The 26,274-nt window shown below is 40.8% G+C and overlaps 2 protein-coding genes across 9 annotated transcripts in view; one reads left to right on the top strand and one right to left on the bottom strand.

Annotated features, from left to right (window-relative positions):
• Chd9 (chromodomain helicase DNA binding protein 9) overlaps window positions 1-26,274 on the top strand; it is a 208,453-nt gene that overhangs the window by 67,886 nt on the left and 114,293 nt on the right. For 4 of the 8 annotated variants that reach the window (XM_048355609.1, XM_048355607.1, XM_048355608.1 and 1 more), the window contains exons 1-2: window positions 1,587-1,945; window positions 16,113-17,731. In XM_048355609.1, the coding sequence (XP_048211566.1) occupies window positions 16,277-17,731 (1,455 nt within the window). In that variant the 5' untranslated portion in view covers window positions 1,587-1,945; window positions 16,113-16,276. The other 4 variants (XM_048355603.1, XM_048355605.1, XM_048355602.1 and 1 more) reach the window with 4 other exon arrangements.
• LOC125358463 (60S ribosomal protein L31-like) lies at window positions 12,506-12,946 on the bottom strand. Its single transcript, XM_048355615.1, has one exon. The coding sequence runs from the start codon at window positions 12,914-12,916 to the stop codon at window positions 12,539-12,541; it is 378 nt and encodes a 125-aa protein (XP_048211572.1). The 5' UTR covers window positions 12,917-12,946; the 3' UTR covers window positions 12,506-12,538.

Raw genomic sequence — 26,274 nt, 5'->3', positions numbered from 1 at the left:
CTCAGGGGGCATCTTAATCGGCTATGATGTCAGTGACCTTAAATTTCAGTCAGGCTTAATTTGAAAACTAGAGCAATATCCAAGTAAGAAGTAGTGCAGGGAAGTGGGAGATGAACAGTTAATGTGCATCCTTATTCTATTTCAGCATGGGGTTATTAAGTATAGTTTGCAGAGAACCAACGTTGTAATTGTAACCCTTGTTTCTGACAGGTTTTCTTCAATGCTTACATACTGCAGTAAAGAGTTACTGGGCTAGGAGTGATGGCCTGACTAGCAAACCTGTACAGCTGTGTGTGTGTACTAGTACTGAATATACCATACTCATTCTGTTCTGGTCGACATAAGCAAGGACAGTGACACTCCTTTCTAGAGGTTGAAATTGAGATTTCCATCAAGGTCAAAACAAATAAAAATGGAAAATAAAGTTTTCAAGAAACAGGTAGGTTAATTGACATTCAAACAGTAAATCATTTTATCTGCATGTGTGTTAGGACCAGGGCTTGTACTAAAGAGCCTGGGTATTTATTGTCACTTTGGCTGTTTTACTCAAGGCTAGCACTCTTCTGACTTTTTGGTGGTTATTTGGAGTTAGGAGTCTTGGGATTGGTTTTGAACCATGATCCTCAGAGCTCAACATCTTGAGTAGCTAGGATTACTGGTGTAAACCACTAGTGGCCTCTGGCTTTTTTTTCTTAATATGGATTGAATTTTTTAATTAAGCCTCAATAGTCTGAGCTTGAAAGTAGAGACCCATAGAACTTTAGAGTTCAGCCTATTCTCTTTGCCAGTCCTGGGGCTTGAACTCAGGGCCTGAGCACTGTCCCTGAACTTCTTTTGCTCAAGGCTAGAACTCTACTACTTGAGCCACAGTACCACTTCTGGCTTTTTCTGTTTATGTGCTACTGAGGAATAGAACCCAGGGCTTCATTCGTGGTAAGCATGCACTCTACCGCTCAGCCACCTTCCCAGCCTAGCTAGTTGATTTTACTGAAGGAAAAACCCGGGACCTTGGAGTGAGGGGAAACCTCAGGCATCCCACAGCTTGGTGGGAAAGGGGCCAGGAAGAACGCCCCCTACTCCTAAACCACTGTAGTCCTACCGTCCCCTGCTCCCCACCCATAGCCTTCTCTGGTGTCCTGTCTTTCCCTCGGTAGCACCGTGGGCATCACCCCAGCTCTGCGATCAGGACGTGGGGCTGCGTCTGCCCTACGCCTGGCGTCTTTTCCGCCGACAGGTGCTCAGCACCTGGCCCGAATCGCTGCATCATCGCGGTGGCACCGGCGGCGTTCCCGCTTTTGCAGCACAGGCGAGTGTCACCGGGGGCGCGGAGCGGAAGGAGGACGTGGGTCGGATGGAAACCATCGCGGCACCTGGGTAGACCCCACGGGTCGGAGAGCGAGTGACCCCGGCGCTGACCCGCCACTGGCCAGCCGGCGGCCGGGCGTGTCTGCCGGTGCCTGACGTGGCGGCGGGGCCTCGGGCGGGCGGCGCGAGGGCGCGGCCTGACGTGGCGGTCGCGCCGGGGCGGTGAGGGGAGTCCGGGCCACTGCACTGCTCCGCGCTCCGGCCAGAGGGCGCCCGGATCCAACCCTTCCCCGCCCGCCTCGAGGCCGCCGGAGGGCTCCGGAGTAACCGCGCCAGCGATTGGGTTGGCGGCCAGGCGGGGCCATGTTGGACCACGGTGGCGACCTCGCCTTCCGCCGCCCTCCGCCCTCCGCCCTAGGACCGGCAAGACGTTGAGAGCAGCGACGGGAGCGTTTTCCGTCCTGGGTCGCCCAACTAGGGCCCAAGTCGCGACCGGAGCTGCGGCGGTCACAGCCGTCCCTCCGCGCCAGGGCCAATCAGCGGCGCGGGCACAAATATGCAAATGACGCGCCGGTGCTGCCGGAGTGCCGCTCGCAGGGGCTGGTGGGGTCGCGCTGGGGGAGTGGACTGGGCCAATCAGGTGGGTGCGTGGCGGCACGGGGGGGCGGTGCCCCTTCCACTCCTCCTCTCCCTCCCGGCCCCTCGCTGACAGGGGGGCCTGGCCGCGCCGCCGGTAAGTGCCACCGCTCGCCGCTGCCACCCGCCGTCCCAGGCGTGGGGAGGAAACCCGGGACACCGCTGTGCGGCCGCCGCTCAACTGGTGGGGAGAGGCGGAGGCGGGTTCTGTGAACCGGGTGGTCGCCTGGAGGCCGCCCCCGCCCGGCCAGGCGCGCGTGTCAGTCTCGGTCTAGGCGGGGGGCGGCGGGGGCGCCTCAGTCATGGCGCAGCCCTAGAGCCGGCGAGCGGTGGTGAGTACGTGCCGCCGCCGCCGCTCGGCCGGGGAGGGGCGGGCGGGGGTCTGAGCCGGTCGGGCAGCGCCATCAGAGGTGAGGGGCCCGCGCCCAGGGTGGGCCGGGCGCCAGGAAGGCGGGGGAGCCGGCGCTGCCCGCACGTGCGGCCCAGCCCGCTGGCGGCCGGCCCCGCGCCTGTCATGGCTGCGGGTTGCTGCCCTGGCCCCCCTAGCCCGGAGACCTTGGGGTCGGGACCCGGCCTCCGCGCCTGTTGCCTGTTGCGTCGGGTGGAGGTGCGGGCTGGGTGGGCAGGGTGTGGGGCAGGCGGGCCCCTCTTCCCCGCCCCGTGCGAGGTTGGGGCCTCCCCCTGGGCTGGGTTCCCAGACGAGGGTCGGGCTTCCCTCCATCCTCCTTCTGCTTTCCCCTCCCGTCTGGCCTCCGTGACTCATGACAGGGCGTCCCGCATGAGTGCGGGGTGTCCTAGAGCTCCAGGCGCCCCTGGCACTTTCCCAGGCCTTGTCTCTTTTCCAATCTCTCAGGCTTTCCTGGGATCCTTCACCCCACAGGGAAACCCCTTATGGCCTCCATCCCCACTGTACCCTCAGTATGTGGAGGTTAGTTACTGCCTAGCTTTGGGGCTTCTTATCTGGGTGTGGGACATGATGGGTGGTTCCAGGGCTCTTTTCTCTCAGATCCATCCCAAAGCCAAACCTGACCCGGAAAGCCAGTGTCCCGTGGCTGGCCTGTCAGCTCAGAGACTGGTTTCTGTTTGTTCCTTTTTTGGTTTTGTTTTGCCTTAAAAAAAAAGAAAACTTTTAAAAACAAAGTAGACAAGAATTAGAGTTGTGATTAACAGTGCTACACAGTTCCTTTCATGCAAGGGTTGGGTTTGACCTTGCTGTAACTTATTCATTTATGTGGCATACCTTCAGAAATTACCCCTATTAAGTAAACTTCATTTTCATTAATAAAAGTCACTCACATTTTAGGTTCTCAGTTTTTCACATAATCATTCACTGTTTCCTTATCTCTGTCTTCATAATCTCCAGTTCTGCTAAATCAACTATATCAACAGAGAAAAGAGAGTGCTTATTTTGAGTATTGTTATTCTCTAAACATAACTGTACATAACAGTACAGATGGTTTTTTACAAACACTAGGTCTACAACATATACAGAAAGTTGAACTTTACGGGAATCCACATTGCAAATGGAGGAAGTTTTTATTTTTCATTTTGGTGCAAAAGGATGATCAGTGTTTCTTTTTGGCCTGGAGTTGCCGAACATTGAGTTTGGATGCATCTTTTTTGTTAACTGCGGACAGCATAGAGCCTTACATAGGATATTTGTTGAAATGTATCTGTTGCTTAAAACATGTCAAACCTCTATTATGTATTTTGGGAGACTATTGTTTCCTGTGACTTTTTTTTTTTTTTTTTTTGCCAGTCCAGGGGCTTGAACCCTGGGCCTGGGCACTGTCCCTGAGCTTCATTTGCTCAAGGCTAGTACTCTACCACTTGAGCCACAGCACCACTTCTGGCTTTTTCTGTTTATATGGTACTGAGGAATTGAACCCAGGGCTTCATGCATGCTAGGCAAGCTCTCTACCACTAAGCCACATTCCCAGCCCATCTTCAGTCATTTTTAGCTTTGACAATTGGCATTAAATAGCTATTATACTACAAAGTATTGGTAGATCTCAGTCCTTAAGGAGTTAGTTTACTATAAACAACAGACCATATAACATGGACATGAAATGCACTAGGGGTTTGGAAGTAGTTGCCTCTTAGATTTGGTTAAGGGAAACTAGTACCCTTAATCAATTTCAGGGAAGTGGTCTCAGTAACTTGTGGTTGATTGACAATAATACATGATTTCCTAAAGTCATGGGAAATAACTACAAAAACCCTTGTGCTAGTGTCACTAGTAAAACCCTCTAAAAACCCCTTCTTGATTTGCCAAGTAGACAGGTTGGAAGGAATAAATCAGGACTTTGTCACTTAACCAGATGTATAGTTATGCAGTCAGGTCTCTTTTCCACTGTCTGGCATAGATTTCTCCATTAAAAAATTCAACTTCATTCCAGTTTTACACTTTTAGTACTCTATCTCATGAAATCTGTCCTCTGAAATAGACATTTGGATTTCAAATGTTAAGGAAAAGTTTAAAAATAAATAGCATGTAGGCACTGGCGGCTCATAACTATACCTTAGCTATTGTGGACACTGAGATCTGAGGTGGTGACTTAAAGTCAGACAAATCTTCAATTAACCAGAAAAAAAGTGGAACTGGAGACAGTGCTCGAGTGGTAGAATGCTAGTCTGGAGTGGAAAAGCTTGGTGAGAGTGTTAGGCCCTGAGTTCAAGCCTCAATATTGTCACAAACAAAACTAAATTAAAGCAAGAAACAAGCAACAGTACAGTTGACCTTTTCCAGAAAGCATTTTTTCAAAAGAATCCTTGCTGGACACTGGTGGCTCACACCTGTAATTCTAGTTACTCATGCTGGAGTCTAAGGATTCTGGTTTGAAGCCAGCCTGGAACATCTTCAGTGAACAACCAAAAAGCTGGAAGTGGAAGCAGAGTATTCTTGAGTGAGAAAACTAAGGAACAGTACCTACAACCTGAGTTCAAGCCTCAGTACTGGCACAGTCAATCAATTCATAAACAAAATCCCCTGAACAGACAGGTATGAATAAAGAAAGGAATGCCTTCAATGACAAAATCCTAGGACAAGATTGAGATTAATTAAATCATAGATTTTAATTTGGAAATGCTTTGAAGAATGTAGTTCTAAATCCCCTATCTTATGTAACTGACTTCATTCTACCAGGGATTGTACTAGATCTTTATTGCCTACTAAGATGGGACTGAAGGAGGGGCTTAATGTATAAATTTAGAGCAGCAACTAAAGTACAATTTTAGGAGTAAATCTATTAAATTTACTACTCATATATGAAAATTTTGAGCAGGGAGCTGGTGACTCATGCCTGTAACCTACTCAGTAGACTGAAATCCAGCCTAGGTAGAAAAGTCCAGAGTGTCCAGAGACACTCCATCTCCAGTTACTTGGCAAAAATGCTAACTGTAGATGTGGTTCAGGTGGTAGAGCACCAGCTATGAATGGAAAAAGCCAAGTTCGAGCTCAAGGCCTTAAAATTCAAGCCCTGGTACTACCAAACACAAAAATAAATAAAGCAAAAAACCCCTTGACACGTAGAAATTTTAGATATTCTGCAGAATTAAATATTTATATCATGTAAATGTAGGAGAAAAATCCAACTAGATACAGATTCCGAACAATAAAATCCTACAGAAGTCAGAGTCTATAAAACAATAACATGACTGAAATAATAAGACATACCAGGGACATTTCAGGGCAGTGAGTAAAGAGCCTAAGAGAATTGATGTAATTGGTAAGAGTAAAAAAACTAATAAAAGCATGTTTTGGGGTTTGGCAAGCTAAAGCCAAAAATTGGGAGTCAGAAAAAAATTATAGACACAAGATAAAGGATTTTATTTTTGACCTTTTAAATGCTTTTATAGTTGTGGTAGTTTCTCTCTCTCTCTCTCTCTCTCTCTCTCTCTCTCTCTCTCTCTCTCTCTCTCTCCCTCTTCCCGTCTTCCTCTCCCTCTTCCCTTTCCCCTTCTATTCTTCTCTCCTTGTTTTCCTTTTTCCTTCTCCTTCCTTTCTTTCCTCCCTCCCTCCTTTTTTCCTTTCTCTTCCCCTCCCCCCTCCTCCTCTCTCTTGTCAGTTATGGGGCTTGGGGACTGTCCCTGAGCTCTTTCACTCAATGCTAGTGCTCTACCACTTGAGCCACAGTGCCACTTCTGGTTTTTGAGTGGTTAAGTAGAGATAAGAGTCTCAGGGTGACTTTTCTGCTCAAGCTGGCTTTGAACCTCAATCCTCAGATCTCAGCCTCCTGAGTAGCTAGGATTACAGGCATAAGTCACCAGTGCCTGGCTTTCTTTCTTCCTTTCACTCTCTCATATTGTCTCTACTTCTTTATCTCTTCTTTTTTTGTTCCTATACTGGGGCTTGAATTCAGGGCTTGAGCAATGTCCTTTAGCTTTTTCTGCTGAAAGCTGGCACTCTATCACTTGAATCTCAGCTCCTCTCCAGCTTTTGAATGGCTCATTCGAGATAAGTCTAATGGCCTTTCCTGGCCAGGCTTGCTTCAAACCAGCTTAGTGTGGTGGTAGTCTTAGCATGAGATACAGATTTCTTTTTCTTTTCTTTTCTTTCTTTCTTTTTTTCTTTTTTTTTTCTACTTTTGGTCCCATGTGGGGCTTAAACTCAGGGCCTGGATGTTGTTCATAAATTCTTTTTGCTTAAGGCTACTGGCCTACCACTTTGAGCCACATCACCACTTCCCATTTTCTGGTGGTTAATTGAAGAAAAGAGTTTCATGGACTTCTCTGCCCTGACTGGCTTGGAATTGTGATCCTCAGATCTCAGCCTCCCAAGTAGCAAGGATTACAAGCGTGAGCCATCAGTGCCTGGCTAGATTTCTTATATGATGTAAGATTTACTTATTTACTTTAAAAATACAAGCTGCCACTTATAAACAGAGCTAGTGTTACTGTCATTTTGTGCCTATTTGCTTCCTTAGTATATTTTGTTCCCACTTACTTCCCACTTCCTACAATTTCTCTAGTCTGAAGACTTATTCTACCTTGTGAAAGAAATCATCTGTTGTTGTGACCCCTTAGGAGTTCTCCTTTTATAAAGCATCATTCTTTTTTTTTTTTTGGTAGGTCCTGGTACTTGACCTCTGGACCTGGGCACTGTCCATGTGCTCTTCAGCTCAAGGCTAGTGCTCTACCACTTGAGCCATGGCACTACTGCCTGTTTTCTAGTGCTTATTTGGACATAAGGGCCTCAGAGACTTTCCTGCCTGGGCTGGCTTTGAACTTCAGTCCTCAGATCTCAGCCTCCCGAGTAGCTAGGATTACAGGCATGACCCAGCAGCGCCTGGCAAGCAAGCATCATTATTTCTCTTATTTAATTGGCATATCACATCTAATTTTCTGACATTTACTTTATTATGTGAATTTTCAAGGCCATTTTTGCTCTTTTTTTAGAAACAGTTGGAAATCTGATTGACACTGAGAGACCCAGAAAAGGGGGATGCTACTTTGAGCTGTAATTTATTCTTTGGACGCCAGATTATCCATTCATTTATCAAACAGATTTATTCAGCATTCCCCTCATTTATTTTGTTATATGTTATGTTTATTATATTGAGTGTGTGATTCCTGCTTTCATGGAATCTACAGTGTAATAGAGGAGATAAAGAACAACTAAATGAATAGGAAATGACAATTTATAATGGATTTAATGGAAGAACTATGAGAGACAAATTGGGAGAAATTTTTAGATTCTGTAATATTAAAGATGTTCTCTCTTAGGTTGTGTTATTTGAGACATTAAGATAGACAGGCCAGGCACTAGTGGCTCATTCATTTCATCTTAGAGGCTGAGATGTGAGTATTGCAGTGCAAAACCAGCCCCAGGAAGTAAAGTCATGAGATTCTTAACCTTCAGTTAACTATCCAAAAAGCTGCAAGTAGGACTGTGGCTCCAAGGGTAGAGAGCGAGCCTTGAGCAAAAGAGCTCAGGGACAGTGCCTAGGCCCTGAGTTAGAGCCCCAAGATTAGCACTACCCTCTATGTAATAATACACTTTCTACATATGCTACATAAGTACCGTTTACGTTTTCTCCCCAAATACTATATTTGAAAGAGAGAGAAGAAGAGATGGAAAAATTGGGACAGCTTTATAATTGAGTGGTTTTTAGAGGAAAGGTGTCAAAAATCATTTCATTGATAGTGCCTGGCTTAAGGGAGTACATGGATAATGGTATGTGATTTAGTGAGTTGAAGTTTTATGAAGGGAAGAAAAAAATGGCAGAAAGTCAACTTTTGAACTCTCTTCCCATACAAGTGCTTCAGAAGGTTGAGTCTGCCTTTATGTGAATGAAAGGAACCTCAGAACAAGTGTAACCATATCTGTGACGTCACACTACTAAGTCATTCATAGAGTACGTTTTAGAAAAAGTAAGAAAGAAGCTTTGTATTTATGTTAAAAAAATAGTAGCTGATGGGCTGGGGATATAGCCTAGTGGCAAGAGTGCCTGCCTCGGATACACGAGGCCCTAGGTTCGATTCCCCAGCACCACATATACAGAAAACGGCCAGAAGCGGTGCTGTGGCTCAAGTGGCAGAGTGCTAGCCTTGAGCGGGAAGAAGCCAGGGACAGTGCTCAGGCCCTGAGTCCAAGGCCCAGGACTGGCAAAAAAAAAAAAAAAAAAATAGTAGCTGAGATGATGTTCCAACAATTGTCTTCAGTTTTTGAGTGAATATTCTCACTATCCAGTTTGTATTGCATATGAAGTTTTGGGTTTTTTGTTTTTTGGGTTTGGGGGGGGGGGGGTTTGTGTTTTTTTGGGTTTTTTTTGCCAGTCCTGAGGCTTGAATTCAGGGCCTGAGCACTGTGCCTGGCTTCTTTTTGCTCAAGGCTAGTACTCTACCACTTGAGCCACAGCACCAGTTCTGGCTTTTTCTATATATGTGGTGCTGATATGAAGTTTTGAACAGCTCAACTACAGGTATATATTTCTAAGGAGTAGAAAAGCTAACTGTAGATATGCACATGTTCATAGTTTAGCAGCAGTGCTTTATAATTTTCTAAATTTGTTTCAGTTCACACTTTTCGCAGTACATGAAAGGGGTAGTCATCTCACATTCAGTTAGACAGGTAGTTTGATTCACATAGGAATGTATTTATTTGACAGTTTTTTGGCTGATAGAATGCTTGACCTCAATATGATGGAAATTAGAGGTACAGTGAAAACATTGCATAGAATTACTTCAGAATATATAGAGAGATGTAATAAAGCAAATGAATTTTATGTTTTTATTTAGGCTCCTCCAGAATATCTCATGTATATACTAATGTTCATAAGTCTATATGCTTCTGGTTCTAGGATTCCAGATAATAGTGCTTAACATGTGTAATATTTGGTGGGCCTATAGAATAGTTAGATGATGGTGTGGAATATAAAAGTTATAGTCTTGATGTTCTTGGGACAACAGTTATTGGGCTAATATTAAATTTGTAATTTTAAGTGAGACTTCTCATTTAATGGTACTTACTGGTTAAAACAACAGCTCAGGTCATTACTAGATACTGATATATTGTCAGACATTGATGTTTCTTTTATTATAATATGGCATTATAAGTATAGTTACACAAGTACAATTTTTTTGTTTGTTTTTCTTTTGACCCCAAAGGGACATGATTTGAAATCTGAAGAAAATATTTTTCTCCTCCAGTGGTCATTTCAGGAGCACTATGCAGTATATAACATTCTGTTCTATTGGAATTCAGTGACTATGCTTCAGATATATAACTATTGATCTATCTTTTTGGTTTGTCTGAAAAGGAAAAGAATGATTAATTTAATGGTTAAAATTTCATGCTTTGCATTCATTTATCGTATGATGATGCTGTGGCTCAAGTGGTAGCATGCTAGCCTTAAGCAAAAGCAGCTCAGGGACAGTACCCAATCCTTGAGTTCAAGCTCCAGGACTGGCAAAAACAAAAGAAAACAAGGGAGGGGGGAGGGGGAATGGAAAGGTGGCCTAGTGGTAGAGTGCTTGCCTAGCATACATGAAACCCTGGGTTAGATTCCTTAGCACCACATATACAGAAAAAGTTGCAAGTGGCACTGTCCCTCAAGTGGTAGAATGCTAACCTTGAGCAACAAGAACAGTGCTCAGGCGCTGAGTTCAAGCTCCAGGACTGGCAAAAAAAAAAATGCAATTAAGGATGAGGGTATACCTAGGTGGTTTGGTGCTTATGTAGCCATGTATAAGGCACCTGGTCTCCATCCCAGCACTGCCAGTAAAAAAAGAAAAAAGAAGCAGTGGGGCACTTGTCTCATATGCCTATAATCCTAGCTGTCAGGATACTGCGATCTGGGAATCATTCAAAGAGGCTTAGATTTGAAAACTGGGATTTAAAGCCAGCTCAAGCAGAAAAATCCACGAGACTTATCTCCAATTAACTAGCCAAAAAAAAAAAAGAGTGGAAACTAGAAGCCATGTTCAGGTGATGGGGGGTGGGGGGGAGAGCACCGGTTGAGCAAGCAAGCTTAACCAGACCTGAGGCCTTGAATTCTACACCGAAAACTACAAAAAAAAGGGGAGAGGCTGGGGGAAGCACTTTTTGTTAAGCTAGAACAGATATGCACAGTCTGGTTTATTACAAAGTAAATCTCTTAAACTACCACCCAGGTTAAGAAACAAAATAGAACATTATCATTATCAGCAGCTCAGAATTCCCTTCATGTGCCTTTCTAATTATCACTCCTTTCCTACCTTCCTAGAGGTGACCATTACCCTGATTTCTAAAACCACAGATTATTTTAAACCGTTTTTGAGCTTTATTAAGTGGTAGTTTGAAGCCAGTCTGGGCAGGAAAGTCCATGAGATTCTTAAAAAAAATTTTGTTTTTTAAATTTGTTGAACTTAAGGCCTGGTGCTGTCTCTGCACTCTACCACTTTGAGCCACAATGCCGCTTCCAGTTTTCTGGTGGTTGATTGGGGATAAGAATCTCAAGGACTTTGCTGCCTGGGCTGGCTTTGAGCCATGATCCTCAGGTCTCAGCCTCCTAAGTAGCAAGGATTATAGGCATGAGCCACCAGAGCTCAACCATGATATTATTTTTTTGTTGTTTGTTTGTTTGTTTTGGCCAGTCTTGGGGCTTGGACTCAGGGCCTGAGCACACACTGTCCCTGGCTTCTTTTTGCTCAAGGCTAGCACTCTGCCACTTGAGCCACAGCGCCCCCTCTGGCCATTTTCTGTATATGTGGGTGCTGGGGAATTGAACCTAGGGCCTCATGAATACGAGGCAGGCACTCTAGCCACTAGGCCATATCCCCAGCCCCTCAACCACAATATTCTTATCTCCAGTTAACTACCCAGAAGTGGGAAAGTTGTGGTCAAATGGTAGAGCCCTAACCTTGAGGAAAAAAGCTTAGGGCAGCTCCCAGGCCTTGACTCCAAGCCACAGGAGAAGCACCAAATTATATAAAATAAAATAAAAGCTGGAAGATACTATTATTTCAACTTTAGCAATAATGCCCTATAGTTCCCCAAATTTATTGTTTTATTCATATTTGTTATTTAGTAGTATATGAAAGGATAGTTCCCCCATATTCAGTTATATGGTTCAACACACTACTATATTTGATGTTTTGTGTTCTTTTTGTCTCCAAAGGTAGATATTTGATGATGAATAGCTATTTTTATCTGAGATGTAGGGCAAAGATGTATGAGATAACAAATATAATTTTTTTTAAAGTTCAAAACTGAGGGCCCAGCTCTAGGCAGTTGTCCACTGTAATGCTAGCACTCATGAGTTTGAGGCCAGTCTATGCTACATAGCAAATTCCATACTAATCTAATCCACACTTGGTGGCAAAAGAATGACCAAAAAAAGTGACTATGTTCAGCTACAGCAGATTCTAATAGAACACAGAATAGTCAAATGGTGAGAGATAACTGTTTTTTCTTGATCATTAAGTTTTGTTTTTAAACTAGATCAAACTGTATATGCCATTCTAGGGCATTTGACGTTTGTGAAAAGTGAAAAAAATGCTTATGCATGGCATAATCAAAGAACCTTCCTGAAGGTGAAAAAGAGAAAACTATTTTGCCAAGGTGAATTTGACAACTATTAGTTAAAATCTGTAGTATGCTTTGAAATAATGTCCTAAGTGAAAAGGGGAACAATATTAAAAAGATGTAAATTATTCCTCAGGCTAACAGAACTGTGCAGACATGACCAGAATTCCCAGGACTACTGGTAGTGTTACTATCTCTTATCATCAAATACTGCATCTTCAGTCAGTAACTTCCAGAAGGGCATGAAGATCGTATATTGTCTCTTTAAAATCAGATGGAGTTGGGATGTACATATATATATGTATATATATATATTTGTTTATTTTATACCAGTAGTAGAAAAACGTTTAAGAGCATTCATATTATTACTTTAAAAAAGCAAAATCGAATTTCTTAAAGATTTGAATGTGAGATCATATTTTAGGGGATATATTGAAGATATATCAAGATTTGATTGAATTTGAAATGCTAAGTAACTGAATTTGGTACGTATAACAGTCACTACCTACAACTTTATATATATTAAACTTTTTTTTTTTTTTTTTTTTTTTTTTTTTTTGCAATTTTATAGCTTTATTTGACACTCACTGGCTAGTTCTCGTCCACATTGACTGTCTGTAGATTTTTGAACGTGGTGACCGGGATATAGGTCACCAGAATATAGAGCTTGTTTGGTGAGTCTTCATCTTCATTGCGTTTCCTGGACAGGCGCACACGGATCCGATAGGGGACATTCCTTATTCCTTTGGCCCAGACAGCTTTGTTGAGCCTGGTATCGATGCGCACATATGGAGTCCCCATCTCCTTCATGGCGAACTTCCGGATCTCTTTGAGTGCAGGAGGGGCCCGCTTCTTAAAGCCTACTCCATGGATGCGCTTGTGAATGTTGATGGTGTATTCTCGGGTCACCACCTCGTTGATGGCAGAACGGCCTTTCTTCTTCTCACCACCCTTCTTTGCGGGAGCCATTCTGCCGGGCCCAAGCTGGAAAGGAAGATGTATTAAACTTTTTTATACCAATCAGACAAGCAGGGAAAGTTGTAGCAAAGTAGTATCATAGAAACTAAGAGAATTTTTAGAAACTGAAGTTGCTAATGGAAACCATTTAGAAACATCTAAATTGCTTTTCTTATAATCCAAGCAGGGTGGTAGCTGAGTAAGTGAGTCTCCCCTCCTCTTTCTTTCTCTCCTTTCTTTCTCTCCTTCATTTCTCTCCTTCCTTTCTCTCCATCCTTCCCCTCCCCGCCTCTTTCTTTCTCTTCACTGAAATGAGAAGTCACTGTGTTGGCCCAGGCTGTTTTCAAACTGTTGATCTCTTGCTGGGAATATGGCCTAGTGGCAAGAGAGCTTGCCTCATATACATGAAGCCCTGGGTTCGATTCTCCAGCACCACATATCTAGAAAACTGCCAGAAGTGGCGCTGTGGCTCAAGTGGCAGAGTGCTAGCCTTGAGCAAAAAAGAAGCCAGGGACAGTGCTCAGGCCCTGAGTCCAAGCCCCAGGAACTGGCCAAAAAAAAAACAAAAAAAACAAAATCAAACTGTTGATCTCAAGTGATCCTGCCACTTAAGCTCCTAACTTCTGAGATTTCAGGTATGAGTGCTGGAATTACAGGTTGAAGCCATCACACCTGGCCATAGTCTTTATTCTAAAAAGACTCAGAACCTAATTGGTATATAATGAATGGGCATACATAAACCACTGGATTTTATATAAAAAATAACATTTGTGTTTATCCTTTATTGTCACTTCATTACTCATGGCAAGTGTTTTCTTAGTGGTCAAAAAAAATTATGAGAGTGTTCGTGTGCTCTTGTAATATGGATGCTCTAGTAATCTTTATCTAGGAAATTGACATTCATTTTTTAATTTTTGGGAGTCGTGGGACTTGAACTCAGTGCCTGGGTGCTGTCCCTGAACTCTTTTGCTCAAGGGTATTGCTCTACCACTTGAGCAGTAGTTCCACTTTGGGTTTTCTGGTGGTTAATTGGAGACAACAGTCTCAACACCCTTTCCTGCCTGGCTGGCTTTGAACCTCAATGCTCAGATTCCAGCAACCTGAGTCACCAGAATTATAGATGAGAGCCACCAGCACCTGGGTAGTTATAGTATTTTAATGGGCAACATTGATAAATTCTTCTATATCATTATTCAAGTTTGTATTTCTGCATTTATTCTACGTGGATTTACTTTCTACCTTTTCCGCTTTGTGTACCTTCTCCAGTGGGAATACTGTTTCCTAAACATGTACTTAATTCCTTCTAGGTTTTTATTTTTAAACTCATTGTCTATTCTTCTAAACCCCTTATAAGGATCTTTCCAAATGCTACCTACTCAGAGAAGCATTTTCTTGGCTTAGTGGTAGAGTGCTTGCCTGGCATGCATGAAGCCCTGGGTTGATTCTTCAGTATCATGTAAATAGAAAAAGCCAGGGATGGTACTATGGCTCAATGTGGTAGAGTGCTAGCCTTGAGCAAAAAGCTCAGGGACAGTGCCCAAGCCCTAAGTTCAAGCCCCAAGACTGGAAAAAAAAAAAGAATAATTTTTTGAATAACTAGTAAAGTATGCTCTTTTCCTTCATAATTCACAGATGAGTTTATAGTTCTCTTAAGGCACATTTGCTATATTTTATTTAATATATAATATGTCTTTCTTATTCCAGTGTACATTTCCCACTCAAGGTATCATTTACTTAGAGTCTCATCTTGGGGGCAAGGACTTTTACAGTTTATGCAAAGATGTTTTAGATATGCTGATACTGTCTAGGAACACTTGCTTAATTAGGTAATAAGTTAAAATTACCCTCATGCCAGGTATGATGGTACAAGCCTATGATTCCAGTACTCCGGAGGCTGAGATAGGAGGATTGAGAACATAAGGCCAGTTTGGGTAACATGGTTAGACCCTATTTCAAAATATCACATACAAACAAATGTACACAAAGTAGAATGACAGGATGTTTTTATGCAGTTGGCAAATGATACAGACATTTACTAGAACCTAGAGACAGTAAATCTAAGGAATTTCATAAGCACATGTCAACTATAGAACGGTGTCAGTTATAGAACAAACTGTTCAAATCAGAATTAATGGCTTACTGGATTTTATAGGCATTTTTCACAGTTCATATTTAGTACTTATTTTCATAACTAAGGCTGATTACTATCTTGTGTATTTTATTTTCCCATTAGATACCCTCTGTTGCTTGCCTTTATTGGAGCACATATGAAATTTATTATAACTGGAAAATTTAATTGTCCGTATTCTCTTTCGTGTGTGTGTGTGTGTGTGTGTGTGTGTGTGTGTGTGTGTGTGTGTGTGTCCTGGGACTTGAACTTGGGGCCTGAGGCCTGTCTCTGAGCTTTTTTTGCTTGAGGATGGCACTCTACTACTTGAGCTACAGCTCCGCTTATGACTTTTTTTGAGTAGTTTATTGGAAATAAGTCTTATCAACTTTTCTGCCCACGCTGTCTTTGAACTGCCATGTTTAGATTTCAGCATCCTGAGTATCTAGGATTACACATGTGAGCCACTGGTGCGTTGCTTTGATTAGTTATTTTTTATCATCCTAGTATCATTCTGGGGAGCAATGACTTCCATGGGACAGTAAGGCATATGGCATACTATTCCTAGGCTTATTTTACATTCTTTTCTCATGCTATGTACACTTCGGAACCATGTAATGTACACTATTGCCTTGTTGTTTTTTTTTTTTTGGACAGTCTTGATATTTTACAAAGCAAGCACTCTTGCCACTAGGCCATATTCCCAGCCCAGTCTTGATACTTTAAGTCAGGGCTTGGGCACTGTCCCTGAGCCTCTTTGTGCTCAAGGCTAGCATTCTACCACTTGAGCCACAGTGCCACTTCAGCTTTTTCTGAGTAGTTTGAGATAAGGGTCTCATGGACTTTCTTGCCTGAGCTGGCTTCGAATCGCAATCTGAGGTCTCAGCCTCCTAAGTAACTAGGATTATAGGCATGAGCCACTAATGCCCAGCTATATTAATGCTTTTAAGTCTATATATTCCTATCCACTACAGGGCCTTTGTTTCCTTGAAGAGAATATTAATGAGCTACTAGCAGTTAATCCATTAGAAATTCTGTACCTAAGCTATTTTAAATGTAATTTTAATAAATACTTATTATTAAAGTTTCTTTTTTTCCTAGGATTCTGACACTTTGTGGTATGACATTACGGAGAGCAATAATGAACATTGGCCTGTTTTGGGTTAGCGGATAACCTTTGGAAATGGGTCAATAATACCTACTACAAACAAGCTGAATAAGCTCCATTTGGAGTTAACAGTCCAAACTGTTACTGAATTTTGAAGATGACAGATCCAATCATGGACTTTTTTGATGATGCTAATCTTTTTGGTGAGACTTTAGAAGGTTTGTCAGATGATGCATTTGTACAACCAGGACCTGTCTCACTAGTTGATGAATTGAACTTGGGTGCAGAATTTGAACCTTTGCACATAGACTCATTGAACCATGTTCAAAGTACTCCAACACATCAGAAGATGACTGATTTTGAACAGTTAAATCAGTTTGATTCAATGAAATTTCACCAAGTTAACCAATCTTTTGGAAGCCCAGCTGAACATATGTTGTCTCCACATTCTCAGTTTAATTGTTCTCCTATCCACCCCCCAAACCAACCCAATGGTTTGTTTCCAGATGTAGCAGATGGCAGTCCAATGTGGGGCCATCAGACAGCTCCTAACATTTCTAATCAAAATGGATCTCCTTTTCACCAACAAGGACATTCACACTCTATGCATCAAAATAAAAGCTTTGTGGCACACCATGACTTTGCCTTATTTCAGGCCAATGACCAACAAACACAGTGTACTTCACTACGCTCACAACAGAACAGAAATAATCTTAATCCGGGGCAGAATTCTCTTAGCCAATCTAAAAATTTTATAGATGTTAGTGTTGCTGGTCCACACAGAGTCAATGTAAATCACCCACCACAAATTACTAATGCATCTGCTTCACAACCATCTCATTCAATGCATTTTTCTCAAACATCAAACCCTTCAGTACACTTTCTCAAGTGCAACAATCATCAGGAAGGAAATTTTAATGGATCATCTCCAAATATGACTTCTTGTTCTGTCAGCAATTCACAGCAGTTTTCTTCACATTATTCCTTTCCCGGTAATCATGTATCACCCAATAGTCTCCTTCATTCCTCTGCAGTTCTTGCACCTAATCATGCAAATCAGACTTTATCTGATTTTACTGGAAGTAATTCCTTTTCACCTCATAGAAGAATCAAGCAAGAATCTACTCAGCATATCCTAAACCCCAGTACATCATTAAATTCAAATAATTTCCAAATGTTGCATTCGTCACATCCTCAGGGTAATTATAGCAATTCAAAATTATCTCCTGTGCACATGAACTTCCAAGATCCTGTTGACTCAGGAGCTCAAATGAGCCATTTCAGTGATCATGTAGAAACTAATGGATTTTCAACTTTAGAAGAGAATTTACTTCACCAAGTGGGATCTCATACTGAGCCATTCACAGGACTTGACCCAGAGGAACTTCTTCAGGAGGGTCTTCTTCCTCAATTTGATGAGTCAACATTTGGACAAGATAATTCAAATCATGTTTTGGATCATGACCTTGATCGACACTTCACTTCCCATCTTGTAACACGACCTTCTGATATGGCTCATACTCAGTTGCAATATCAGGCTCGGAGTTGGCATTCATCCTTTTCTAGTCATCAGCATTTACACGACAGAAATCGCCTGTGTTTACAGCGACAGGTATGTAGTCTTTTTTCTTTTTTAATTTATCAATTTGAGCTAAAAGGTGCTTTTACTCATTAAGTTAATTTTATATAAAACCTGATCACGATTTCCTCTTCTCAATTGTATAAGAGAGAGAGAGTGTGTGTGTGTGTAGGCGCATATATGGGGATTGGGATTTGGGACTTGGGACTCTGAACACTATCCCTGGCTTCTTTTTGGTCAAGGCTAGCAGTCTACCTCTTGAGCCACAGTACCACTTCTGGCTTTTCGTTTATATGGTGCTAAGGAATTGAACCCAGGGTTCGTTCATGCAAAGCAAGCACTATACCGCTAAGCCACATTCCCAGCCCAAGTGTGTATGTTTTGACATATTTATCTTACTTTAAACATGTTGAAGGGCTGGGGATGTATAGTTCAGTGGTTGCCTATAGCATGTGGAAGGCCCTAGATTTGATCCCCAGTATCACAAACAAAAGTAACAGTCAGTGAAAGTGATTTATTGATGTTTTCAGTGCAGTAAACTAACTTTGGTTTAAAAATTACATGTTTTAAGACCTCTTTTATTGCTTTTATGTTTACTTTTTGTTTTGCCAGTCCTGGGGCTTGAACTCTGAGCCTGGGCACTGTCCCTGATCTTTTTTTGCTCAAGGCTAGCGTTCTACCACTTGAGTCGCAGTGCTACTTCTGGCTTTTTTACTGGAGAAATGAGTCTCATGAACTTTTCCTGGTCTCATGAACTTTTCCTGGTCAGGCTCTCTTCAAATCAAGATTCTTACATCTCAGCCTCCTGAGTATCTGGGATTATAGGCATGAGCCACCAGCACCTAGCTAAGTTTACTTTTAACAGGTTTTATAAAAAATAAAACCTTAAAAACAATAATACAGAAATAGATGAAACTTTTTATAAATATGAAGGTCAACTATGTCCATAAAGGCTCATATAAATCGACTAGCAAACCATCTCAGTTAATAACTAGATAAAGTACATAGGATGAAATTCAAAAGAAGAAAAAAACACTCAACACAACTAGTATAATATACAACTTTAATAATAAAAAAATTTTAATGCTAATGCTATCCAAGTTTTGGTAAAATTGGTAGTTTCATAGATTTCTTATAATTTGTAAATATATTCTGAAAAGCAGCCTAATGGACTGTTACAGAATCCTAAACATAGCAAAAGTAATACACTGAAAGATAGTTTACTACGTTTATAGGGGACAGCTATAAACAGCATAGCTTATTATTTCTGTGTTTGGTGGACTATTATAAATATTTTAAAAACTTTGAAGGTTAACACTGAGAAAAGGCTTAATGATATAGGGTGAAAGCACTATATAAAGTTAAGATCACAGTAAAGTGATTTGGAGTTCAGATTCTGGGATTAGACCATGTGGGTAAGAATCTTTGGCTCCTCATATTAAGCTGCATGACTTTGAGCTAATTACATGATTTCTGTATGTTTCTTTTTCTTTATCTCTAAAATCAGTAATTGCTGTAGAATCTAATAGGGATTTGGGAAGGATTAACAGTTACAACATAAAAGTGCTTAGGATTACGCCTTGTAAAGTTAAGTACTTTCGTTTATAGTTAAGTACTTAGTAATTACTGTTATAATTATACTTTTAAAAAGAAAAAGTAACATTAAAGAATATAAGTGGAAAAAGCAGATATAGTATAGTTATGCTTTACTTTTCTGTATTTTGTCATTAGTTTTATAATCAAAATCTTAATGTAATATTTTATATTTCTCTGGAATCTTGTTGCATTGTTTAATAAATGCTTTAATACCTTGGTTATGTGTGAGAATTAGTAGACAATGTAATATACCATGGTTCTTGAAATTAAATATTTAAGGACTAGTTTTTTATTTGAAAGCTTAAGGTATTTGAAAACAATTAAGCTTATGATTTTCCCATTAGGTTTACTTCAATTCTATTGCATATACTATTTTCAACATGTATTTTTTTGAAATGTCTGGGTAGATTTATTAAAGGCGTACTTAGGTATATTTAAAAGGCACTTAAACGGATCCCTTGTGATTTAAGTATGTGATTTTGCTCCCCCTACTGGAAGAAGATCAATCATGTTCATCAGGACCATAGGAATCATTTCGCTAATTAAACTTGAGAGTTATTTATCCAACTTTCTATGTCGATGTCTGAGTAGTTTGATTAATCACTTTGTCTTTTGTGGAATTGACATTGTAAGGCATAAACTTAGTTAAGTGTAATTTTGTTTTCCTGTCATTTTATTGTTTTTAAATCGCATTTTATTGTGTTTTCTTGGCTTTAAAAAATAATAAGAACTGTTGTTGTACAATTGGAATGTAGGGTAATCTAGTCTCTTGTTAGCATGTGGATACATAATTTGTCAGGAAAATTTTTTTTTCAAATTTTTATTATCAAACTGATGTACAGAGAGGTTACAGTTTCATACATTAGGCATTGGATACATTACTTGTACTGTTTGTTACCTCATCCCTCATACCCCCCTCCCCCCACCCCCTTTCCCTTTCCCTTTCCCCCCATATGGTGTTCCATTCACTTAGACCAAACAGTTTTGCAAGTATTGCTTTTGTAGTTGTTTTTCTTTTTTTACCCTGAGTCTCTCAATTTTGGTATTCCCTTTCAATTTCCTGGTTCTAATACCAGTATACATGGTTAAAATTCTTTTCAGATCCATTAGAAGCAGACTTTTCTTTATAATTTCAATTTCTTCATCCTTTTAAAAAAGTAAATATGCCCCAAACTTAAGAAATACCTCCTTGACCTTTGAAACAAAGTCTGATAACCAAGTTTTCTATTAATTCTTAGGGTAAAAAGTGACGTTGGGTTTCATTTATTGTGGAGGTAAAGAGGAGAGATTGGATGGTAGGATTATTATGGTGATTATTATCATGGATTACCTATCAGTTTCATAGGTATTGAGGTCATATATTCTAAGTATATGATGTTCAGATGATTTAAACAGTGGAATCTATGACAAATTCTGGTAGAGGAATTACAATTTTTGCCTATTTAATTTCTGGCATGTTCTGACAGTTGTTATAGATATTCCACACCTGAAATGTTATATTAATAAGTTTTTACATTATTACATTGCTTCCTTAGAATCAACAGAATAAAAACTCTGGGTTTTTTCCCCCCTTACTTTGATTAAGTTTCTTTAACTCTCCTACTTGAAATAGCATTATTACATAGAGAAATTGAAAGATTTAAAAAAATAATAGAGTAGTGACATATGCTTTTTGTCTAAATAGATGCTCTTTAATTTAACTGGTTGGAAATCTTTGAAAGTCTCATAATTTACCAGTTGAAAATTACTCAGAGGTCTAGAAAACTACAGTGAGATATTGGATGTTTAAAGAGTATTTTGAAACATCGCCTTATCTGATCAGATATAATTTCAAATACCTTAAGATTATCCTGATGCCTAGCTCAGTTGTTAAAAGTAATGAGTATTGCCAAGATCACTTCTATATCTGACTCTAGAATTTTGCCACTTTTAAAAGTAAAAGAAAAGAGGAACCAGGATGCTGTGGGAACCCTCTTGAAGGGGGAGTGGCTGGGGAGGATGCTATTGTAGGTATTTCTCATTGTTAGTATGCATACAACAACATGCACAGAGAAAATGTTAGCTTTCTTCATCTAAACTTTGGAGCAAAGAAATTTTGGAAGAACAAATCACATTCTAAGCTTTGTATTACTCTTTTATGACAAATATTTTCTGCTGCTTTGTATGACTAAATCTTAGTGCTTGTTTTAGTTATGAAGTAGAAATAATGTATATGGAGTACTGTGTGATACTCCCCCCCTCCCCACCTTCCCCTAGTACTGGGGCTTCAACTCAGGGCCTCATGTTCTTCCTTAGCTTTTCTGGTCAAGGCTGATGCTCTTGGCAGAGCATCAAATGGCTTTGATACACATCTTCTTTTGGCTTTTATGCTGGTTCATTTAGGTAAGTCTCTCAGATTTATCTGCCAAGGGTGGCTTTGAACCTTGATACTTAGGTCTCAGCCTTTTGAGTAGCTAGGATTCTGTACATAAGCAATAGATGCCTAGCTCTCTTACTTTTTAAAATATCTTAATTTTTTCCCCTTCAATATAAAGATACTTATTACATGTAAATTATAAACAAACCTTTAAGACAGGTTTGTGCAGCCTGTGTAAAAGTAATGTTTTGTGATAAGTTTTTGTTAATTTGGTATTTGGTAATTGTTATAATCAATGGACTCATAGAAAACAAACATGAAAAATAAGTTATTGTTGGGCATGGTGGTACACACCTATAATGCCTATATTCACAAAGAAGACGCCAGGAGATCTCAGGTCAGAGGTCAGTCTCATCTATATGACATATCCTGAGTTAATACAGTGACACCCTCTCTCAAAAAACAAAGTACAAAAAGAAAAAAATTACTCAGTGTTTTCACCAAAAGATAAATTCTGAAGCTGGGTATGATGACACAGGTCTACATTTCCTGTAAAGCCACCCAAGTTGCGCTAAAGACATGCTGCCTTGCAACAAATCTAAATTTTCTCTTCAATTTCCTTTTTTTAAAGGAGAGCACCTTTATTTTGCCCTTTCCTTCCTTCCTTCCTTCCTTCCTTCCTTCCTTCCTTCCTTCCTTCCTTCCTTCCTTCCTTCCTTCCTTCCTTCCTTCCTTCCTTCCTTCCTTCCTTCCTTCCTTCCTTCCTTCCTTCCTTCCTTCCTTCCTTCCTTTCTTTCTTTCTTTCTTTCTTTCTTTCTTTCTTTCTTTCTTTCTTTCTTTCTTTCTTTCTTTCTTTCTTTCTTTCTTTCTTTCTTTCTTTCTTTCTTTTTTGTCGGACATGGGCTTGAACTCTGGGCCTGGCACTGTCCCTAAGCTCTTCAGCTCAAGGCTATTGCTCTACCACTTGATCCACAGTGCCACTTCCAGTTTTCTGGTGGTTAATTGGAGATAAGAGTCTCACAGACTCTCCTGCCTGGGGTGGCTTTGAACTGTGATCCTAGATCTCAGTCTCTTGAAAAGCTAGTATTACAGATGCGAGTCACCAGTGCCCAGCTATTTTTCTTTTCTTTTTTGAGGGTTTTTTTTTTTCCCATAAAACTAAGGTCAAGAAAATACTCAGATGAACAAGTTGGATTAGTAATGTACTTGCCTTAAGTATGAAACTGTAACCCCTCTGTACTTAAGTTTGACAATAAAGAAGGAAAAAAACCTAAACAAACAAAAAAAGAAAATACTCAGATGACACAATGGTTTAAACACAATTGCTAATAAATAACATGAGGCTGACCATATACCTCTCTGCATCAAATGAATTTCATAATGCACATGCAGTAATTTAAAAGGTTTTGTTTTGTATATTTTGTTTGGTTTAAAGCATATTACTTTTCAACTGTGCTTGGCCAAGTATCTGTGAATGAGACGGGCTTATGTGGGTCCAGCAAGATTTGGCTTCCATATCGCTTGTGATTCTCATCTCCATCCATGCTGGGGTGTGTGTGTGAGTGTGTGTGTGTGTGTGTGTGTGTGTGTGTGTGTACCAGGGCTTCCATATCGCTTGTGATTCTCACCTCCATCCATGCTGGGTGTGTGTGTGTGTGTGTGTGTGTGTGTGTGTGTGTGTGTGTGTGTGTACGTACCAGGGCTTCCATATCGCTTGTGATTCTCATCTCCATCCATGCTGTGTGTGTGTGTGTGTGTGTGTGTGTGTGTGTGTACCAGGGCTTGAACTCAGTTCTCTCTGGCTCACAGCAAGTGCGCTTGTGATTCTCATCTCCATCCATGCTGGGTGTGTGTGTGTGTGTGTGTGTGTGTGTGTGTGTGTGTGTACCAGGGCTTGAACTCAGAGTTCTCTCTGGCTCACAGCAAGTGCTCTATCAGCTGAGCCATGCCACTGATCCAACATTTTGCTACAAGGGAGATGTAGGTGGGAGGATCATCATCTGAGGCCAGCCTGGTCAAAAAGTTCAGACTCTGTCTCAAAAAATGCCAAAGCAGGCTGGGGATATAGCCTAGTGGCAAGAGTGCCTGCCTCGGATACACGAGGCCCTAGGTTCGATTCCCCAGCACCACATATACAGAAAACGGCCAGAAGCGGCGCTGTGGCTCAAGTGGCAGAGTGCTAGCCTTGAGCGGGAAGAAGCCAGGGACAGTGCTCAGGCCCTGAGTCCAAGGCCCAGGACTGGCCAAAAAAAAAAAAAAAAAAAAGCCAAAGCAAAAAAGGGCTGGAAATGTGGCTGAAGTGGTAGATAGAGCACTTTCCTAGCAAGTTCAAAACCTTCAGTTCAAATTCCAGCAATCCTCTCTCTCCCCACCATCATCCCCGAAGAGAGATTATGGTTATCTGGTTTTTTTGTTTTGTTTTGTTTTGCCAGTCCTGGGGCTTGGACTCAGGGCCTGAGCACTGTCCCTGACTTCTTTTTGCTCAAGGCTAGCACTCTGCCACTTGAGCCACAGCGCCACTTCTGGACATTTTCTATATATGTGGTGCTTGGGAATCGAACCCAGGGCTTCATGTATACGAGGCAAGCACTCTTGCCACTAGGCCATATTCCCAGCCCCTGGTTATCTGGTTTTTTATTTTATTTTTTGGGCCAATCATGCCTGGGGCTTGAACTCAGGGCCTGAGCACTGTCCCTGGCTCCTTTTTGCTCAAGGCTAACACTCTACCACTTGAGCCACAGTACCATTACTGGTTTTTTTCTATATATATGGTGCTGGGGAATTGAACCCAGGGCTTCATGTACATAAGGCAAGCACTCTACCACTAGGCCATATTCCCAGCCCCGGTTATCTGGTTATTATGAAAAGAAGAAGTGATCTTGAAATTTTAAATTTTTTTTTTTTTTTTTATTTTTTTTTTATTATCAATTGAACATAAATTTTTTTTTTTTTTACAAGGTGCTGTGCAAAGAGGGTGCAGTTACATAGTAGGGCATTGTGTACATTTCTTGTGATATCTTACAACCTGTTTTCCCATCCCTTGTCTAGGTCAGGTAGACCCATATGCAGTATACAATGTATCAAGCACATATACAGTGTTCACAGACTTGGTCTCTACTGTCTCTCCATCTCCCTTTGTTAACAGTCATATATCAGGGAGATCATGCCCCTTTGTTTTCTGTGTTCTAGGCTTGTCTCACTCAACATTATTTGTTCGAGTTCTGACCATTTCCCTGCAAATAACAATATTTCACCATTCCTAATCGCTATGTAGTATTCCATTGTGTATAAGTACCATATTTTTTGGATCCATTCATCTGTGGAGGGGCATCTGGGTTGTTTCCAAATTTTGGCTATTGTGAATTGTGCTGCGATAAACATGGAAGTACAAATGTCCTTTTGATATCTTGGGTTTTGCTGTTTAGGATAGATGCCTAGGAGTGGTATGGCTGGGTCATAGGGTAGGTCTATATTGAGCTTTTTGAGAAACCTCCATACTGTTCTCCAAAGTGGCTGTACTAATTTGCACTCCCACCAACAATGGAGAAGGGTTCCTCTTTCCCCACAGCCCCTCCAGCATTTGTTGTTTCCTGAGTTCAGAGTATAGGCCATTCTAACTGGGGTGAGGTGGTATCTCAGGGTTGTTTTTATTTGCATGAAATTTTAAATTTAACTGAAACAAATGAGTATGTTAAATTCCATATGTTCTAAGACTTTCAAGATTGATATATAACATATATTCAGAATACTATAAGCACTTAAAGGTTCTGGTTACTATATAGCAAACTTAGAAAATACGTCATGAGCCAGTGGCTCACATGTGTCATCCTACTTAGAAGACTGAGATCTCAGGATCTAGGTTCAAAGCCATCCCGGGCTAGAAAGTCCAGGAGACTTTATCTCCAATTAGCCACCAGAAAACTGGAATTGGAGCTGTTGCTCAAGGTGGTAGAGTACGGACCTTGAACAAAAGAGCTCAGGGACAGTGTCCAGGCCCTGAGTCCAAGTGCTGCAGCTGACAAAAAAAGAAAGAGAACAAATATGTCATGTTCTACTTTTGACCAAGAAATTATCCTTGGTGCTTTATGTAGTCTTACTTTTACCATATAATTAGGTAACTTAAAGTTACAAGTTTTGATTGGATCTTATTATGTTCAAAGTCTTACAGGTTTTTCATTAACAAGGAAATTAATTGGTATTTGCGTGAGTAAATAAATAATGCATGAAAAGAATAAAAGGACACCATTTTATTAGTTGCTCATAACAATATTTTGTAAGAGTAATGTAAACTTATTTTAATTGTGTAATCCTCAGGTAAACAATAAGAATAAAGTTGTTTCACTTCCATTAGATTCATTATTTTTATAATAACAGGTCTGTCTAGATGTACTTCACACACTTATACAATTCATTGGTTTTCAGTATTTTCACTGTTGTGCAACTATGATCAGTATCAATTTTAAGACATTCTCATTACTCCCAAAGACCCCTATTCCTCTTCTTTTTCTCCTGTCACCCCCTGTAGGTAATCAACAGTCTACTTTTTCCTCTATTATTTTGCTTATTCTGGATAAATAAATAGAATCCTATGGTATGTAGTTTTTTATGATAGATTTCTTTCACT

This window comes from Perognathus longimembris, chromosome 10 (assembly GCF_023159225.1).
Source record: "Perognathus longimembris pacificus isolate PPM17 chromosome 10, ASM2315922v1, whole genome shotgun sequence".
NCBI lineage: Eukaryota > Metazoa > Chordata > Mammalia > Rodentia > Heteromyidae > Perognathus > Perognathus longimembris.
Note: the sequence above shows the minus strand (reverse complement) of the source record. Positions and strands in the feature narration are given on the sequence as shown.

Bases quoted from the DNA above. Each gene is read 5' to 3' on its own strand.
- LOC125358463 (XM_048355615.1), bottom strand. From the start codon at position 12,916: ATGGCTCCCGCAAAGAAGGGTGGTGAGAAGAAGAAAGGCCGTTCTGCC.